The sequence below is a fragment of the Leucoraja erinacea genome, chromosome 16 (assembly GCF_028641065.1).
Source record: "Leucoraja erinacea ecotype New England chromosome 16, Leri_hhj_1, whole genome shotgun sequence".
Classification (NCBI taxonomy): domain Eukaryota; kingdom Metazoa; phylum Chordata; class Chondrichthyes; order Rajiformes; family Rajidae; genus Leucoraja; species Leucoraja erinaceus.
This window is the reverse complement of record NC_073392.1, coordinates 1,860,001-1,880,449: the sequence shown is the minus strand read 5'-3', so window position 1 is coordinate 1,880,449 and position 20,449 is coordinate 1,860,001. Positions and strand designations below refer to the sequence as shown.

The following is a 20,449-nucleotide window of genomic DNA, read 5'->3' as shown; positions in this document are numbered from 1 at the left end:
CCATTCATTGTGATCATGGCTGATCATCCACAATCAGTACCCCGTTCCTGCCTTCGCCCCATATCCCTTGATTCCACTAGCCCCTAGAGCTCTATCTGACTCTCTCTTAAATTCATCCAGTGAATTGGCCACCACTGCCTTCCGTGACAGAGAATTCCACAAATTCACAACTCTATGGGTGACATTTATTTTTCTCATCTCAGTTTTAAATGGCCTCCCCTTTATTCTAAGACTGTGGCCCCTGGTTCTGGACTCCCCCAACATTGGGAAAATTTTTCCTGGACCTAGCTTGTCCAGTCCTTATATCACCATATACATTTCCATGCCTCCTGTGTAGAGCAAGACTTTGTGAAAATAAAATCAATGGAATCTGTAAAACCATCTCAAGTGTTCCTGTGAAAACATCCCGATGAAAAACAAAGTACTCCGATCGATCTAGTCAGAGCCCAGATAGTGAGCCTAGATCTGATGTCAACACCGTCTTGTTAAGACTGTCATATGCTGAGAGAATGGAGCAGCTGGGCTTGTACACTCTGGAGTTTAGAAGGATGAGAGGGGATCTCATTAAAACATATAAGATTGTTAAGGGTTTGGACACGCTAGAGGCAGGAAACATGTTCCCGATGTTGGGGGAGTCCAGAACCAGGGCCCACACACACACAGTTTAAAAATAAGGAGTAAGCCATTTAGAACAGAGACGAGGAAACACTTTTTCAAACAGAGAGTGGTGAGTCTGTGGAATTCTCTGCCTCAGACGGCGGTGGAGGCCGGTTCTCTGGATACTTTCAAGAGAGAGCTAGATAGGGCTCTTAAAGATAGAGGAGTCAGGTGATATGGGGTTATGGGGAGAAGGCAGGAACGGGGTACTGATTGGGGATGATCAGCCATGATCACATTGAATGGCGGTGCTGGCTCGAAGGGCCGAATGGCCTCTACTCCTGCACCTATTGTCTATTGTCTATTACACAACTACACTCAGCACTATATTCTGCGTCTGTTTTGTACCTAGTGTTTGTGACATTGCACTGCTAGTTCATTGTCATGTGAGTTAATAAAACCTGTCCCCGTGACTCTGCTGAGGGTCAGGTTGCATTGATCTGGTTGTAGCCGTTTAGTTTAGTTTAGAGATAGTGTGGAAACAGGCCCTTCAGCCCACCTAGACCATGCCGACCAGCGATCACCCGTACACTAGTTCCAACACACACACACACCAAAGTGGCCTGTCCCACTTGGCAATTGTTTTCGGAGACTGCCTGACATATCAGCATCGCCGAAAGATTTTGAACATTTCAGTCAGTCAATGATGCCGACAGTCGCCGAGAAAAAAATCAGCAAGTGGAACAGGCCCTTAAGGACAATTTACACCAAGCCAATTAACCTACAAACCTGCACGTCTTTGGGAGTGTGGGAGGAAACCGGAGCACCCGGAGAAAACCCACGGGGAGAACGTGCAAACTCCGTACAGACAGCGCCCGTAGTCAGGATGGAACCCGGGTCTCTGGCGCTGTGAGGCAGCAACTCTACCGCTGCGCCACCGTGCCAATTACTGGGGTTCCTTGCCACTAATGAGAGCTGCTCGTCGTTCTTTCACATTCACTAAAGCTGCGAAGGTTTCTATCAAATCTCCTCCACAGTTTCACTACTCTGTGGAATTGCTCCCCAGGTCCCCACGTTTGTTCTTCCAATTCACAATCCTTCATCCCACAAACCGTTCTTACAAAGTCAACTTTTGTCAAACGTGAGGAGTCGACTCTGGTTTCAAGTCACGACCATTTGCTCTGCCTGTTCCATCTCAATTCAAGCACAGGAAATCTTCGTGTGGGTTTGGGAGGCAAGCTTGCTCGGTTTCTCGTCCCTTTCAACATTATTCCTTCAGTTCCCTCTCCATTTGACAATTCCCACTTTTCCCCAAGCTCCATGCCTTTCATTCTCTATGACGGGAGAGGGGAGAGGGGAGAAGGACTGACCCTCAGTTCCCTCTCGAGTAATCACCTCCAACTGCAGACTCAATTGCTCTCTCTGTTGAGCTTTCAACACCATTGATGGCTGGGTCTGTCAGCCACAATGTACATTTGACACGAGACCCCACTCACAACTCACTGTTGGACTGAGCCACATTGTAATGAGCGCAATCATAGCTGGGGATCTGAAAGAAAAACATAAAACTGGTCAGGGACCATCCGTGGAGATGGGAGAATACAGTTTACATTTCAGGGTCGGCCTGATGAAAGGCCATAGACTCAAGTGTCAACCTATACCTGGTTTCTCCACTAAGTATTTCTCAGTATTTCATTTTTTTAAATTGAAATATTTGAAAGTGAGTGAGTTAACATCGAAACAACGTGCTGAATAAAAAATACACTTGTGGGAATAAGAATTAGATTTAGAATTAGATCCTTTATTTGTCATCCAGACCTTTCGGTCTGAACAAAATGTCGTTGCCTGCAGCCATACATGTAATAATAAACAACAAAACACACAATAAACACAAATTAACGTCCACCACAGTGAGTTCACCAGGCACCTCCTCACTGTGATGAGAATAACTTTTTTCACACAGAGAGTGGTGAATCTGTGGAACTCTCTGCCACAGAGGGTAGTCGAGGCTAGTTCATTGGCTATATTTAAGAGGGAGTTAGATGTGGCCCTTGTGGCTAAAGGGATCAGGGGGTATGGAGAGAAGGCAGGTACAGGATACTGAGTTGGATGATCAGCCATGATCATATTGAATGGCGGTGCAGGCTCGAAGGGCCGAATGGCCTCTACTCCTGCACCTAATTTCTATGATTCTATGTGATGGAGGCAAAAGTCTTAAGGTTACTGTCTCTTCCCTCCTCTCCTCCCTCTGCGCTGAGGCGATACCCCACTGGGCGATGGTAAGTCAGTCCCGCGGTTCAGGCTCCGTGGCCCGGGGTGGTCGAAGCTGCCGCCCTCCAGACCAGCGGACGCAGCTGTTGCCGCGGGAGCTCCGGAAAACAGGCACCAGCCCGTGACCTGCGAGCTCCCGACGATGTCGTCCACTGGCCCGCGGCCGAGCCCCGGATTCAGGTCGCCGCCGCCAGAACGCCGCCTCAGCCCCGCGCCGGGCAACGCCGCCTCTGCCCCGCGCCGGGCAGCCCACACGGGAGCACCGTCCCCATGTGAAATTATATCGATAAATCTGTTTTTTCCGGTTGACCTGAAGCTTTAACGGTTTAAGAGTCGGTGTACGTTGTATCTGATGGTAGTTAGTGTTGAACCCAGCGCTAATGTTGTCCCCTGTCTCCAGATGGAAGAAAGCGTTCAAATGATTGATGCCCTGGATACACAACCCAGGCTGATGGTACAAGCTGTTGTATAATGTAGCTCCCTGAATGAACAAACGGTGTGGTATTATTTTCCTGCTCACTTCTTCTAGGATTGATTCTCATTAACCAGGTTAACCTCCGCTTGCCGAAGCGGGACAATCTAATTCAAGGATTTGCTTTTGAATGAGACTAAATGAAAGCTCTGACAGAGATATTGCTTGTCTACAGTTGTACAGTCCCTTGCATGATGAGCTGATTATCCACTGCACTGCTCCAATGTGCAGCAGAAATATTGTCTGTAATTTACCTCTCGTGGTGCCTCTGCAGAATGAACGCACAAATCTACGCAGAGTTTAAGCACGCTTCTTTCTTTATTTCTTTCTTATTAACAATTGGCTCTGCTTTGGACTGGTTACAAAGGCATTTTGGCTTGTACCCTGTAGCGGCCCTTTGGCAAGGCTGGGCTGCTTAACCACTTGCCTATCTCTCTCTCCTCAGACACAAAACCGGATGAAATTGATGGCAGACAACTATGATGATGACCATCACCATCATCACCACCACCACCATCACCGCACGCCGGCAAGATCGCAACACACAAACCACCGGCCCGCTCCTGATCAGGTGAATATCCCATTCCACCAACCCTTCCACAACTTCCCTTTTGCCCTGTTAAATAATAATAATAATAATAATAATAACTTTATTTATAAAGTGCTTTTAGACAACATCAGTTACCACAAAGTGCTGTACATGGGAAGTCAACAAAAAGTTATTACAAACTACTAAAACCATTAAGACGACAGGACTATAAAAACAGTAAAAATTAAAAGACATTAAAAGCACTAAAACAGGAACAATGTCTCAGCCAGTGTCGAAAGCCAGTGAATAAAAGTGAGTTTTTAGGGAGGATTTAAAGATGGACAGTGAAGGGGCCTGTCTGATCTGCAGCGGCAAGGTGTTCCAGAGTGCCGGGGCAGCAACAGAAAAGGCTCTATCCCCTCTGAGCTTCCGCTTAGACCTTGGTACCTCAAGGAGCAGCTGATCCGCTGACCTGAGGCACCGGGTAGGAGCATATAGGTGGAGCAGCTCAGAGAGGTAAGGCGGGGCGAGGCCATTCAATGATTTAAAAACAAATAAAATAATTTTAAAATGAACTCGAAAGTGCACTGGGAGCCAGTGAAGGGAGGCCAAAATTGGCGTAATGTGCTCCCTCTTTCGAGTTCCGGTTAAAAGGCGAGCGGCAGCATTTTGGACCAACTGGAGACGAGCCAACGAAGCTGTAGAGTGTAGAGCATAGAACACAGTACAGCACAGGAACAGGCCCTTTGGCCCACAATGTCCGTGCCGAACATGATGCCATGTAAAACTAATCTCCTCTGCCTGCCAGCGATCCATACCCCTCCATTTCCTGCGCATCCTTGTAATAATGTATTGTCTTTCCGCTGACTGGTTAGCACGCAACAAAAGCTTTTCACTGTACCTCGTTACGCGTGACACTAAACTAAACTAAATTGAGCTAAACGCCACTATCGTATGTGCCTCCACCACCCCTCTGGTAGTGCGTTCCAGGCACCCACCACCCTCTGTGTGTAAAGAAATACTTGCTCTCCACATCTCCTCTAAACCATTCCCCTCTCTCCTCAGAACTGTGACCTTTAGTCTCTGCCATTGTCACCCTGGGGAAAAAGAATCTGACAATGTCTCTGCTTCTTATAATATTATACACTTCTGTCAGGTCTGCCCTCAGCCGTCGATGACTCCAGGCCTGTTCAAACTTGCTTTATAACCAAGTACCCCCGAAACCAGGCCGCCGCTTCTGTACCCATTCCAAAGCCTCCACATCCTCCCTGTAACCTGCCAACGAGAACTGCATAAAATATGCATTCAAACTGAACCATTACACAGCTGAATCATGGCTCCCTGACTCTTAAACTCACCGCCCCGACCAATGGCGGCAAAGTCTGTTTGCTACCAGTTTATCCGTGCTGTTAATTCTGCCCCTTTATAATTCTTAACTGAATGAATACGTTTATTGGCCAAGTATTCACATACAAGGAATTTACCTTGGTGCTCCGCCTGCAAGTGACAACATGACATACAGAAGATTGCGGGGGGATCTTATAGAAACTTACAAAATTCTTAAGGGGTTGGACAGGCAAGATGCAGGAAGATTGTTCCCGATGTTGGGGAAGTCCAGAACAAGGGGTCACACAGTTTAAGGATAAGGGGGAAATGTTTTAGGACCGAGATGAGGAAAACATTTTTCACACAGAGAGTGGTGAATCTGTGGAATTCTCTGCCACGGAAGGTAGTTGAGGCCACAATTCATTGGCTATATTTAAGAGGGAGTTAGATGTGGCCCTTGTGGCTAAGGGGATCAGGGGGTATGGAGAGAAGGCAGGTACAGGATACTGAGTTGGATGATCAGTCATGATCATGTTGAATGGCGGTGCAGGCTCGAAGGGCCGAATGGCCTACTCCTGCACCTATTGTCTGGGTTTCTGTGTTTCTATACAGTGACCGTTAGGCTTGTCCCCTCTGCATCGCAAAATCTTTGTGTATAAAGATGGTGAATACTAGTAGCCTCAACACAGATCATACCCACCGTTGAACCTTTATCACAATTGCTGCCCCGTTCAGTCGGAGAGGCAGGTTCATTACAAGTGCTTTCTCTCTATGCTTGCCTTCCATCTGAGTGGTCATGGCGGTAACGCCTGTCAGTGTGTGTGTTCAAGAAGGAACTGCAGATGCTGGAAGATCGAAGGTACACAAAAATGCTGGAGAAACAGCGGGTCAGCAGTGTGTTCAAGAAGGAACTGCAACGATGGGTGGAAACCCTTGGGTTTCGAAGAAACGTTACACCCAAAATGCGGGAGAAAACTTACCTAGCCCAAGGGATTCGGCCCCGAAACGTTGCCTATTTCCCAAGGGATTCGGAAAACGTAGGTTTCCCAAGGTTTCGGGCCCGAAACGTTGCCTATTTCTTCCCGTACCTGATTACAGATGTTGTATTGCCAGACAAAAATGCTGGAGTCAGCGTGGTGCAGCAGCATCTGTGGATTGGAAATGGTAACGTTTCAGGCCGAAAGATTCAGTCTACTGTGTTGGCATCATGTGTGTTGATCGATTGCATTGTGCGGTTCACATAGGAAGATTCATTACTATTTACAGGCCACGGAAGATAAATACGGGCACAGATATTAAGCTGAATGCGGATAAGCATTTCTGACAAATTGGTCCTAATTCTTGCAAACCAGAAACTAATGACTACGTATACCTAATGGTGAAACTTTAAACAAACATTAATATGACATTTGTTTCTCAAAGGATTAGTAATTGTAAGAATTAGTAGTTTCATTGCCTGGATACATCAAATGGGTTTATTTGTTGATGTAGGTGAACAGAGGGATCTGGGAATAACTGCACAGTTCCCTGAAAGTGGAATCTCATGTAGATAGGGTGGTAAAGAAAGCTTTTGGTATGCTGGCCTTTATAAATCAGAGCATTGAGTATAGAAGTTGGGATCTATTGTTAAAATTGTACAAGGCATTGGTGAGGCCAATTCTGGAGTATGGTGTACAATTTTGGTCGCCTAATTATAGGAAGGATGTCAACAAAATAGAGAGAGTACAGAGGAGATTTACTAGAATGTTGCCTGGGTTTCAGCAACTAAGTTACAGAGAAAGGTTGAACAAGTTAGGGCTTTATTCTTTGGAGCGCAGAAGGTTAAGGGGGGACTTGATAGAGGTCTTTAAAATGATGAGAGGGATAGACAGAGTTGACGTGGATAAGCTTTTTCCCACTGAGAGTCGGGAAGATTCAAACAAGGGCACATGACTTGAGAATTAAGGGACAGAAGTTTAGGGGTAACATGAGGGGGAACTTCTTTACTCAGAGAGTGGTGGCTGTGTGGAATGAGCTTCCAGTGAAGGTGGTGGAGGCAGGTTCGTTTTTATAATTTAAAAATAAATTGGATAGTTATATGGACGGGAAAGGAATGGAGGGTTATGGTCTGAGTGCAGGTATATGGGACTAGGGGAGATTACGTGTTCGGCACGGACTAGAAGGGCCGAGATGGCCTGTTTCCGTGCTGTAATTGTTATATGGTTATATGGTTATATGGTTATAAAGGATTAATAATTGTAAGAATGAGTAATTTCATTGCCTGGAGAAATCAATGGGTTTATTTGTTGATGAGCTGCTGCTTCATTAGTTGGTAAATCTGTGATCCTTCAGACACACTTGCTGTCAGCGTTCTGCTGTCAGCGTGATATTGGGAGCGCGTCCGTGCCTTTTACTCTTGCGTGAGTCCTCTTGGTTACCCGTTACCTGTAGCTGAAGATGGGGCGGCACGCTGGCACAGCGGTAGAGTTGCTGCCTTACAGCGCTTACAGCGCTGGGACCCAGTCAGGTTCGATCCCGACTACGGACGCTTGTCTGTACGGAGTTTGCACGTTCACCCCGTGACCACGTGGGTTTTCTCCGAGATCACCGGTTTCCTCCCACACACTCCAAAGACGTACAGGTTTGTAGGTTAATTGGCTTGCGTTTGTATCCTTGGCATAAGCGTAAATTGTCCTCAGTTTGTGTAGGATTGTGTTAGTGTGCGGGGATCGTAGGTCAGTGCGGACTCGGTGGGCCGAAGGGCCTGTTTCCACGCTGTATCTCTAGACTAGACTAAACTAAAGCTAAGATTTAGCAATACATTATCTTCTTCTGCCTACATAATGAAGCCTAATAGTCATTGTTCAATTCCACACTTAATAACATTACCTTGCCAGTTCACGTATTATTTAGAGATGAGGTCACATTTCAGCAGATGGCCCTGAACACGGTTTAATCAAGGAACATCAAGGCATTCTTTATAGTGGTCAGCAGAATGCGTCCTGGTTCACTAGTACAAAGGCTTTGATAATATTTTGGTTGATTTAATTCATAGAGTAATATATATAGGTTGCATAAGTTCACCAGTCAAGCTCATTTGAAGGGCTTTCATGTCTATGTGATCTCATCCTGAGGGAATACCAATGACAGCCTTCCATTTGGTTCCCAGATGAACCCAGTTTCCTGGTCTTTAAAACCCTCCTTGCATCTGTCCGTAATTTGCCCTCCAAAACTCATCGCCCATGACATGATATTCCTGCAGTCCTGGCTTATTTATTACAACAAATCACCACATTGCACCTCATCAACTGTGAGGTCCCTTTTGATTTGCAATTCTTGGAGTCTGGTGAGTCAAGTCAAGTCAAGTCAAGTTTATTTGTCACATACACATACGAGATGTGCAGTAAAATGAAAGTGGCAATGCTCGCGGACTTTTGTGCAAAAGACAAACAACAAAACAACCAAACAAACTATAAACACAATCATAACACACATATTCTTTTACATAATAAATAATGGAAGGAAAAATGTTCAGTAGAGTTAGTCCCTAGTGAGATAGGCGTTTACAGTCCGAATGGCCTCTGGGAAGAAACTCCTTCTCAACCTCTCCGTTCTCACCGCATGGCAACGGAGGCGTTTGCCTGACCGTAGCAGCTGCAACAGTCCGTTGCAGGGGTGGAAGGGGTCTCCCATGATTTTATTTGCTCTGGAGTTGCACCTCCTGTTGTATAGTTCCTGCAGGGGGGTGAGTGAAGTTCCCATAGTGCGTTCGACCGAACGCACTACTCTCTGCAGAGCCTTCTTGTCCTGAGCAGAGCAAAATGTTAACAATGTTGATTTTTGTTCTTAAGAGAAGATAGGAAATAATCTAAGGGCTGAGGAATAGATGTGAACTATTTAGTGGCTGGAGTCTGTACTGGGTTCAGGGCAGCCGGGCTCAGTGTGTGACCAGACTCCATGGACAACCCAACTCTCCATTTTGGTCCAAAACCTTAAATAACAAAAATCTGAGTCTCTAATTAACACCAACAAATGTAACCGCATCAGTTGCTCCTTGCGGAAGAGAGGTTCCAACATTATTATTATAGACGATAGACAATAGGTGCGGGTGGAGGCCATTCGGCCCTTCGAGCCAGCACCACCATTCAATGTTTAAGAAAGAACTGCAGATGCTGGAACGGGTGAGGCAGCATCTCTGGCTTCAGAGCGAGGAGGAGAACTTCCTCAAAGTAGGCAGACCTTGAGGAGATATCGTAGTGGAGTAGACTAAATGTTTAAGAAAGAACATTGACCTCCAATTTCAGGTAGTCCTTGCTTTCTCCCTCCCCTTTCCAGCTCTCCCACAGCCCACTGTCTCTGCCTCTTCCTTTCTTCTCCCCCCCCCCAATCCCCCAGTCTGAAGAAGGGTCTTGACCCTAAACGTCACCTATTCCTTCGCTCCATAGATGCTGCCTCACCCGCTGAGTTTCTCCAGCATTTTTGTCTACCGCCATTCAATGTGATCATGGCTGATCATCCACAATCAGTACCCCGTTCCTGCCTTCTCTCCATATCCCTTGACTCCGCTATCCCTAAGAACTCTATGAAACTCTCGCTTGAAAGCATCCAGAGAACTGGAGAACCGATATATTTAAACTCCCAAAACATTGACACAAACTGTACACTAGTCCAACCCTCTGCAAATAAAACCCCTGTCCCACTGTACGAGTTCATTCCAAGAGTTCTCCCGAGTTTGCCCTGATTCGAACTCGGAGATTTACGGTAATGGCCACTCGTCGGTACTCGGGGCTCTCGTGGACATTTTTCACGTGTTAAAAAATCTTCGCCAGTCTTCCCGAGCTTACCTGCCGTTAGCGAGTCTTCCCGAGTACCTGCCGTTAGCGTTACGAGCCGCTAAGAGACGTCCCCGAGCTCCGACGTACCCGCTACGTCCATTCTCCGTGCTTACCACGAGTTTGATTTTTTTAAAACTCGGGAGAGCTCTTGGAATGAACTCGTACAGTGGGACAGGGCTATTACACTGATAATGTCCCTGTCTACCCAATCATAGCCACTTATTATCTTAAAGACGTCAATCAAATCACTCTTTAACTTCCCGAATTCCAAGGAATGCAGCCCTAGTTGTTGTAATTTCCCCTTGAAGCATGACCTTTAGTGAGCAAGGGACATTGTACTGCAGTCAATTGAATACCAGTCTACAGTGCCTTTACTAAAGCCCAGATATAGTCAGTACATCTGTTATAATCCAGATCTGAACATCACTTCAGCCAACTTCAATCCGTTTGTTCTTCACTTCCTTGGACTCAAACACACGACGTTTGAGCCTGTTTTATTGTTTCCTGTATTTGGCAAGAACGTTTTAATGACCTTTCGCCTGAACCTGGGTTTCCTTTGGACATCCGCTGATTGTAGAAACATTTAAAACTCACTCGCTTGTATCCTTGTTAAATTGAAAATGGTTTGACGTAAATCTTCTTTTATTGAAATATATTTGTCGCTATTTTGCCCATACTCTTAATTCAAGACCCTTACAATAATTCTTATGGGAAGTACGTTCCCTGTGTCAATCGCAAAATTTCATTTCTGGCTCTTTTATCCCAAATTGTCACTGTTTACAAAATAACGTGGTGAATATTTGCAGCCCCAGCACCAATCTCTTTATCTGTATCACCATCTTTGTACTAATGCCCCTGTCCCACTTAGGAAACCTGAACGGAAACCTCTGGAGACTTTGCGCCCCACCCAAGGTTTCCGTGCGGTTCCCGGAGGTTTTCGTCAGTCTCCCTACCTGCTTCCACTACCTGCAACCTCCGGCAACCACCTGCAACCTCCGGGAACTGCACGGAAACCTTGGGTGGGGCGCAAAGTCTCCAGAGGTTTCCGTTCAGGTTTCCTAAGTGGGACAAGGGCTTAACTCTGTTAGTTTCTGAACCAATTCAGTTAGTTTCCATGAATTCTCACAGGTAGACAAAAATACTGGAGAAACTCAGCGGGTGAGGCAGCATCTATGGAGCGAAGGAATAGTTGACGTTTCGGGTCAAGACCCTTCTTCAGACTGACGGGGAGATGAAAGGAAGAGGCGGAGACAGTTATAAACAGCCTCTTTCCTCCCGATGTTGAAATGTCCCCTCAGTCCTGAGCAGCCAGGTACCCATGATTCATCAGTGATAGGAGCAGAATTAGGCCATTCGGCCCATCAAGTCTATTCTGCCATTCAATCATGGCTGATCTATCTCCCTCCAAACCCCATTCTCCTGCCTTCTCCCCATAACCCCTGACACCCGCACTAATTAAGAATCTATCTATATCTGCCTTAAATATATCAATTGACTTGACCACAGCTTTCAGTGGCAAAGAATTCCACAGATTCGCCACACTCTACCTAAACAAATTCCTCTTTGTCTCCTTCTTAAAGGAACGTCCTTTAATTCTGAGGACATGACCTCTGGTCCTAGACTCCCCCACTAGTGGAAACGCCCTCTCCTCATCCACTCTCCCCATGGTTCTGGCCATCTCACCCAGGGAGAAGCATCAAATCTACAATGACCTTGTCATGCCTTGTAAGAATCTTGCACACTTCAATGAGGTCACTTCCTATTCTACTGAACTCGAGAGAACACAGGCCCAGTCTACGTAATCTGTGGTAGTAGAAACATAGAAACATAGAAACATAGAAAATAGGTGCAGGAGTAGGCCATTCGGCCCTTCGAGCCTGCACCGCCATTCAATATGATCATGGCTGATCATCCAACTCAGTATCCCGTACCTGCCTTCTCTCCATACCCTCTGATCCCTTTAGCCACAAGGGCCACATCTAACTCCCTCTTAAATATAGCCAATGAACTGTGGCCTCAACTACCCTCTGTGGCAGAGAGTTCCAGAGATTCACCACTCTCTGTGTGAAAAAAGTTCTCCTCATCTCGGTCTTAAAGGATTTCCCCCTTATCCTTAAGCTGTGACCCCTTGTCCTGGACTTCCCCAACATCGGGAACAATCTTCCTGCATCTAGCCTGTCCAACCCCTTAAGAATTTTGTAAGTTTCTATAAGATCCCCTCTCAATCTCCTAAATTCTAGAGAGTATAAACCAAGTCTATCCAGTCTTTCTTCATAAGACAGTCCTGATGCTAGTAATCCAGTAATCATGCAAATGTCGACCATTTCCTTATTTGTATTCACAATCCTGATATCACTTCCCCCCCTGACTCCTAGTCCTCCTCAGCACTTCAACTCCCCCTCCCGTTCCAAATCCGACCTTTCTGTCCTGGGCCTCCTCCATGGCCAGAGTGAGGACCACTGTAAATTGGAGGAGCAGCACCTCATATTTCGCTTGGGCAGTTTGCACCCCAGCGGTATGAACATTGACTTCTCTAATTTCAGGTAGTCCCTGCTTTCTCCTCCCCTTCCCAGCTCTCCCTCAGCCCACTGTCTCCGCCTCTTCCTTTCTTCTTCCCCCCCCCCCCCCCCCCTCACATCAGTGTGAAGAAGGGTCTCGACCCGAAACATTTCGGGGCCGAATCCCTTGGGAAATAGGTAACGTTTTGGGCCGAAACCCAAGGGTTTCGGCCCGAAACGTTGCCTATTTCTTTCGCTCCACAGATGCTGCCTCACCCGCTGAGTTTCTCCAGCATTTTTGTCTACCTTCGATTTTCCAGCATCTGCAGTTCCTTCTTTAACACAGTAATAAATAATATCTGTTCATCTTGTAACCCTTTGCAAATTATTTCATTATCAGTTTTGTTTCTGTGCTATTTTTATGTTCTGTGTTTGTGCTTTGCATTTTTTGTCCTCTCAAACCTTATAACCATTTAACCATATAACAATTACAGCACGGAAACAGGCCATCTCGGCCCTACAAGTCCGTGCCGAACAACTGTTTTTCCCTTAGTCCCACCTGCCTGCACTCATACCATAACCCTCCATTCCCTTCTCATCCATATGCCTATCCAATTTATTTTTAAATGATACCAACGAACCTGCCGACACCACTTCCACTAGAAGCTCATTCCACACCGCTACCACTCTCTGAGTAAAGAAGTTCCCCCTCATGTTACCCCTAAACTTCTGTCCCTTAATTCTGAAGTCATGTCCTCTTGTTTGAATCTTCCCTATTCTCAAAGGGAAAAGCTTGTTCACATCAACTCTGTCTATCCCTCTCATCATTGTAAAGACCTCTATCAGGTCCCCCCTTAACCTTCTGCGCTCCAGAGAATAAAGACCTAACTTATTCAACCTATCTCTGTAACTTAGTTGTTGAAACCCAGGCAACATTCTAGTAAATCTTTTAATTTCATTGAGTTCTTGATTTCTTTGATCGGATTATTTTTAGTGGCAGATGGAGATCGAGCTTCTTTGTACAATATAAAGGCTCAGCTTGAATTAGTTTGCACCATCTCGGTCAGATCTTTTTCACAAATTTGCCTAGTTAGTGGTCGGGCCCAGCTTACCACACAACAAAAAGCCTCTCCTAAACGTTGCCTCACAAGAAGTGTTTAGGATTTGGTAAATGGCATTGAACTTGGGACATATGATGGTTGCTATTGAAGAAAATCAGTCAAAAAGATGTGGCACTAGAATCCCACCCTTTGGCCCATTGACCAAAGCCACAGTTTAAGAATAAGGGGTCTCATTTCAGACTGAGATGAGGAAAAACTTTCCCACCCAGAGAGTCTGTGGAATTCTCTTCCTGGAGGCCAATTCACTGGATGTTTTCAAGAGAGAGTTAGATTTAGCTCTTAGGGCTAACGGAATCAAGGGATATGGGGAGAAAGCAGGAATGGGAGTACTGATTCTGGATGATCAGCCATGATCATATTGAATGGCGGTGCTGGTTCGATGGGCTGAATGGCCAGTTTTCTATGTTTCTATGAACCATGCTGTCTATGACACGCCAATTGCCACCAGTCCCGTATTAGCCCATTTGTTTAAATTCTCCCCACATTCTTATCACCTAAACACCAGGGGCAATGTATAGTGGCCAATTAGCCTATCAACTAATTCACTAGTAAAAGTCTACGGCAAATCGGCCACAGTTTTGGCGTACACTTGCGCCAAGGTCCGCCAAGGTCTACTGGATCTCCTGGTTGTTATGCATTAAACTCCCCTTCTCATTCCCATTCCCACACTGACCTCTCTGTCCTGGGCCTCCTCCATTGCCAGAGTGAGGCCACATGCAAACTGGAGGTACACCACCTTGTCTTCCATTTGGACAGCTGCCAACCCAACGGTGTGAAGATTGAATTCACCCATATTTAGGTTGCTACAATGCTTCCCGCTTTGCTCCTCTCTTCCCCGTGCCTGCATTCCTTTGGGAATGTCGGATAAAAACCAACGTGTTCACGGGAGAACGGGAAAACTCCACACAGACAGCACCCAAGGTCAGGATTGAAGCTGGGTGGCTGGTGCCGTGAGGCATTGGTTCTACCACCTATGCCACTGAGCAACCATTCACAAATCGGTAGACAGCCGAGGCATATTTCTAAATCTGACGTGGCCTGGTTGCATGTTTGTGCAACACATTAGTCACAAGAGATTCTCCAGAACAAACTCGAGACAATCGCCGCCACCGCAGCTTGGTCTGTGTTCAGGTAACAAGCAGAACTGGAACATTTAAAGCTGCCATTATCACCTTCACATTGGCTTCCACATGTACTTTTAGATGTTGCAGTAGAAACATTACAGTGTCTAGTTGGGTGTCATGTTACAGCTGCACTAACCCATTATGTGTGGGACTGGTTTAATTAAGGGTCAGACCACTGGAATAAAGTGTAGCATGACACCAGCCCACTGATATAATGGTTTACCTGCATCTCTTCCAACCTCATCTATTGCGTCCGCTGCTCTAGATGTCAGCAGATCTATATCGGTGAGACCAAGCGGAGGTTGGGCGATCGTTTCGCCGAACACCTCCGCTCGGTCCGCAATAACCAAGCTGACCTCCCGGTGGCTCAGCACTTCAACTCCCCCTCCCACTCCGTCTCCGACCTCTCTGTCCTGGGTCTCCTCCATGGCCACAGCGAGCAGCACCGGAAATTGGAGGAACAGCACCTCATATTCCGTTTGGGGAGTCTACACCCCCGGGGCATGAACATCGAATTCTCCCAATTCTGTTAGTCCTTGCTGTCTCCTCCCCTTCCTCAGCCCCCCTGCTGTCTCCTCCCACCCTCCAGCCTTCTGGCTACTCCTCCTTTTCCCTTTCTTTTCCCCGCCCACCCCCGCCCCCGATCAGTCTGAAGAAGGGTTTCGGCCCGAAACGTTGCCTATTTCCTTCGCTCCATAGATGCTGCTGCACCCGCTGATTTTCTCCAGCTTTTCTGTGTAACCACTGATATAATGATCTCGGTAATCAGCTGTCTTGTGAATGTCCAAGCATGCAAGTGTACAAGGTAACGCCAGTCGCAATGTGGCTTCATTAGCTGAAAACTGCAACTGGCATGAATACATTTCACTAACATTTCATAAGGTCATAATAATAATAATAATAATAATAAATTTTATTTATGGGCGCCTTTCAAGAGTCTCAAGGACACCGTACAAAAATTTAGCAGGTAGAGGAAAAACATGTAAGGGGAATTAAATAAATAGTAGAGACATGACTAGTACACAAAGTAAAGACAGAATTCAATTCAAAACACAATATGAGGCAATTAATGCACAGATGAAAAGGGAGGGGGACGTGGGGCTAAGGATAGGCAGAGGTGAAGAGATGGGTCTTGAGGCGGGACTGGAAGATGGTGAGGGACACGGAATTGCGGATCAGTTGGGGGAGGGAGTTCCAGAGCCTGGGAGCTGCCCTGGAGAAGGCTCTGTCCCCAAAACTGCAGAGGTTGGACTTGTGGATGGAGAGGAGACCGGCTGATGTGGATCTGAGGGACCGTGAGGGTTGGTAGGGGGGAGAGGAGGTCAGTGAGATATGGGGGGGCCAGATGGTGGAGGGCTTTGTAGGTGAGGATCAGGATTTTGTAGGTGATCCGGTGGGAGATGGGAAGCCAGTGAAGTTGTTTGAGGACTGGAGTGATGTGATGCCAGGATTTGGTGTGGGTGATGAGTCGGGCGGCTGCGTTCTGGACCAGTTGGAGTCGGTTGATGTAGGTGGAGCTGATGCCAAGGAGAAGTGAGTTGCAGTACTCCAGTCGGGAGGAGATGAAGGCATGGATGAGTCTTTCAGCAGCGGGCGGTGTGAGAGAGGGTCTGAGTTTGGCGATGTTGCGGAGATGAAAGAAGGAGGTTTTAATGACATGGCGGATGTGAGGCTCAAGGGAGAGGGTGGAATCAAAGATCACGCCAAGGTTGCGGGCCTGGGGAGATGGGGAGACAGTGGTGCCGTCGATGGTGAGAGTGGGGTTATTGATTTTGCTGAGTGTGGCTTTGGAGCCTATGAGGAGGAATTCTGTCTTATCGCTGTTGAGTTCAGAATTAGGCCATTCGGCCCATCAAATCTACTCTGCCACTTAATCATGGCTGATCTATCTCTCCCTCCTCACCCCAGTCTGCTGCCTTCTCCCCATAACCCCTGACACCCGCACTAATTTAATCTAGGTGCAGTTCACTTTGAAGATTTATACTGTGAACACTCAAATCTTTTCCTTCACACATTCTAATCAGTCGATGTTAGTGAGGATCCAAATCCAAGTATAACATATAATGGCAGATCTTTCCCTGTGTGGCTCTGAAAGAGATGAGGAGAAGTGCTTGCTTAATGGCAGGAGCTGTGACAATAGACACTAGGCAATAGACAACAGGTGCAGGAGTAGGCCATTCGGCCCTTCGAGACAGCACCGCCATTCAATGTGATCATGGCTGATCATCCACAATCAGTACCCCGTTCCTACCTTCTCCCCATATCCCCTGACTCCGCTATCCTTAAGAGCCCTATCTACCTCTCTCTTGAAAGTATCCAGAGAACCGGCCCCCACCGCCCTCTGAGGCAGAGAATTCCACAGACTCACCACTCTCTGTGAGAAAAAGTGTTTCCTCGTCTCCGTTCTAAATGGCTTACCCCTTATTCTTAAACTGTGGCCCCTGTTTCTGGACTCCCCCAACATCGGGAACATGTTTCCTGCCTCTAGCGTGACAGAGTGATTTCACAAACACAAGTCACGCAAATCTTCAAGATACAAGATGTGCGTTGAGCAAAAAGAGGGGGAAAGAGATAAACAAACTTGAGGCGTGGATGCTCCACAGTTTGACACGGGGGCCACGGGAATAACTGGTTTATTCCTATGAAATTAAGTAACAGTTCATCCCACCAAAGGACACTTTATCGTCCAATCGATAATTCATTCTAAATATATAATCCGACCTTTCTGTCCTGGGCCTCCTCCATGGCCAGAGTGAGGCCCAGCGCAAATTGGAGGAGCAGCACCTCATATCTCACTTGGGTAGTTTACACCCCAGCGGTATGAACATTGACTTCTCCAATTTCAGGTAGTCCCTGCTTTCTCCCTCCTTCCCCTCCCCTTCCCAGCTCCACCACAGCCCACTGTCTCAGCCACTTCCTTTCTTTTTCCCGCCCCCCTGTCTGAAGAAGGGTCTCGACCCGAAACATCGCCCATTCCTTCTCTCCATAGATGCTGCCTCACCCGCTGAATATCTCCAGCATTGTAGTCTACCTTCGATTTTTCCAGCATCTGCAGTTCCTTCCAAACAGTGTATTTACAATTGTCACCTCTTGCAGTTTTTTCTCAGTCAGAATTTTTCTTCCTGCCAAATATTGTATAGTTGGTATTTTGGTATGCTAGCTTTTGGTATGCTAGCCTTTATAAATCAGAGCTTTGAGTAAATGCTAGCCTTTATAAATCAGAGCATTGAGTATAGAAGCTGGGATGTAATGTTAAAATTGTACAAGGCATTGGTGAGACCAAATCTGGAGTATGGTGTACAATTTTGGTCGCCCAATTATAGGAAGGATGTCAACAAAATAGAGAGAGTACAGAGGAGATTTACTAGAATGTTGCCTGGGTTTCAACAACTAAGATACAGAGATAGGTTGAATAAGTTGGGTCTTTATTCTCTGGAGCGCAGAAGGTTAAGGGGGGACCTGATAGAGGTCTTTAAAATGATGAGAGGGATAGACAGAGTTGATGTGGACAAGCTTTTCCCTTTGAGAATAGGGAAGATTCAAACAAGAGGACATGACTTCAGAATTAAGGGACAGAAGTTTAGGGGTAATATGAGGGGGAACTTCTTTACACAGAGAGTGGTGGCGGTGTGGAATGAGCTCCCAGTGGAAGTGGTGGAGGCAGGTTCATTAGTATCATTTAAAAATAAATTGGATAGGCATATGGATGAGAAGGGAATGGAGGGTTATGGTATGAGTGCAGGCAGGTGGGACTAGGGGGAAAAAAATGTGTTCGGCATGGACTTGTAGGGCCGAGATGGCCTGTTTCCGTGCTGTAATTGTTATATGGTTGTATAGTTGTCTCAGCTGAAACCTCACTGCAATAATGGCGGTAGGATTATGACCAGCACAGTGGCAAAGCTGATCAAGCCACGGCCTCATATGACCAGACACCTGGGTTCAATAGTGACTGTCTGTGTGGAGTTTGCACGGTCTTCCTGTGACTGTGTGGGTGTGTAGGTTAATTGTCCCCTCTGTAAATTGCCCCCTAGTGTGTGGGGAGTAGATTAGAAGGTGGGATAACACAGAACTAGCGTGATCGATGGCCGGCGTGGGCTCGTGGGCAAGTTTCCGTGCTGTATCTCTAAACTAAACTACGTTGGTTGAGCTCATCAAAACTTCACAAGAAAAGGAAGAGAATCAGAAAATCACTGTTTAAGAAGGAACTGCAGACGCTGGAAAAATCAAAGGTAGACAAAAATGCTGGAGGAACTCAGCGGGTGCAGCAGCATCTGTGGAGCGAAGGAAATAGGCAACGTTTCGGGCCGAAACCCTTTTGGGTTTCGGCCCGAAACGTTACCTATTTCCCAAGGGATTCGGCCCCGAAACGTTACCTATTTCCCAAGGGATTCGGCCCCGAAACGTTACCTATTTCCCAAGGGATTCGGCCCCGAAACGTTACCTATTTCCTTCCCGACTACCTCATTACAGACATTGGAATAGTGTAGGGAGACAAAAATGCTGGAGAAACTCAGCGGGTGCAGCAGCATCTGTGGAACGAAGGAATGGGTGGCATTCGGGTCGAGACCCGTCTTCAGACTGCGCCGAATCGTTGCATCGTTTCACGCTAACAAAATACATTGTGAACTTTCCTGACGCTGACAGTTTCTTCTGGTCTTCAGGATAATGGGTGAAACACTCCAGAGAGTCAGTCACTTGTGGCTGCCTGTAAATAGTGCAACTTTAATATGATCAGAGATTGCCTTCTCAATGTCTATTGAATTTCAACCGGCTGACCAAATTGAAACTAAATGATTCTGCAGTCCCCTTTCCAGAAACTCCCCAGGTAAAAAATGTCCTTTGGATTTGTAATTGCAAAAGCTGCAGGAAGATCCATTGCATTCTGAGCGGAGATGTTGTAACAAGATAGGTAGTGAAGTGTGAAATGGGTGTTGCTTGTTGCATGAGAAGCAATCCATCGCTAAGTGGTAGAAGTAGATAATCGTGGATGTTTGGTGGAGGCTCTGAGCTGGCTCATCCGTCACCTAATGCCGCTGTGATTGAGTATGTGTTTATCTTTAGTTTGCCAGTGAAACACTAGACCCACCATGGATCTCGCAGTCCCCAGCTCACGGTTACAATTCCACACGCAGCTTGTTGAAAGCCCAAATCCCTTCGGCCGCATGTTAAAATTCTTGCCACGATACAACCACTCCACATCTCTGGGTGCCTGCTTCAACCAACTCACCTCCGACCCAGGTGGCCATGGAACTACATGTGCTTCCAAATGCTAAATATCATCATTCTATGTTGCACTGAATGAGATTGGTGCATCGATTTCAATCAATCAATCAAACCTTTATTGTCAGCTTGCAAAGCACCAGTTGTACCGTGCAAAATGGGAAGAGGTTTCCCAGGGAATATCGGAATATCGCACATGAAACTGAAACATCTCACACATAAACAACTTGATCAAAACAATACGAACAGTTAAAAAGTGCAGGTAAAAAACCAGCAACATTAAAACACAAGTAAAAACAGTCACACGTTTTATTCTGAGGACATTATTGGGACATGTAAATTTGTGATACCATTTGGCTGTGTTGAATTTTGAATGAACAACATATCTTCATGTCAGCTATTAAGGGAGAAGATGATAAATTTTCAGCACAAATGTTTAAAAACCCTTTCTGTAGCAGAGTGGATATTCTGGTCACT

The 20,449-nt window shown here is 46.4% G+C and overlaps 1 protein-coding gene across 1 annotated transcript in view; it reads left to right on the top strand.

The window, feature by feature from the left end:
• The window catches only part of LOC129704447 (ERC protein 2), a 590,828-nt gene that overhangs the window by 435,950 nt on the left and 134,429 nt on the right, over positions 1 to 20,449 (top strand). The window contains exon 20 of the mRNA XM_055647523.1: positions 3,786 to 3,911. Coding sequence (XP_055503498.1) covers positions 3,786 to 3,911 — 126 coding nt within the window. The remainder of the gene's footprint in view (positions 1 to 3,785; positions 3,912 to 20,449) is intronic.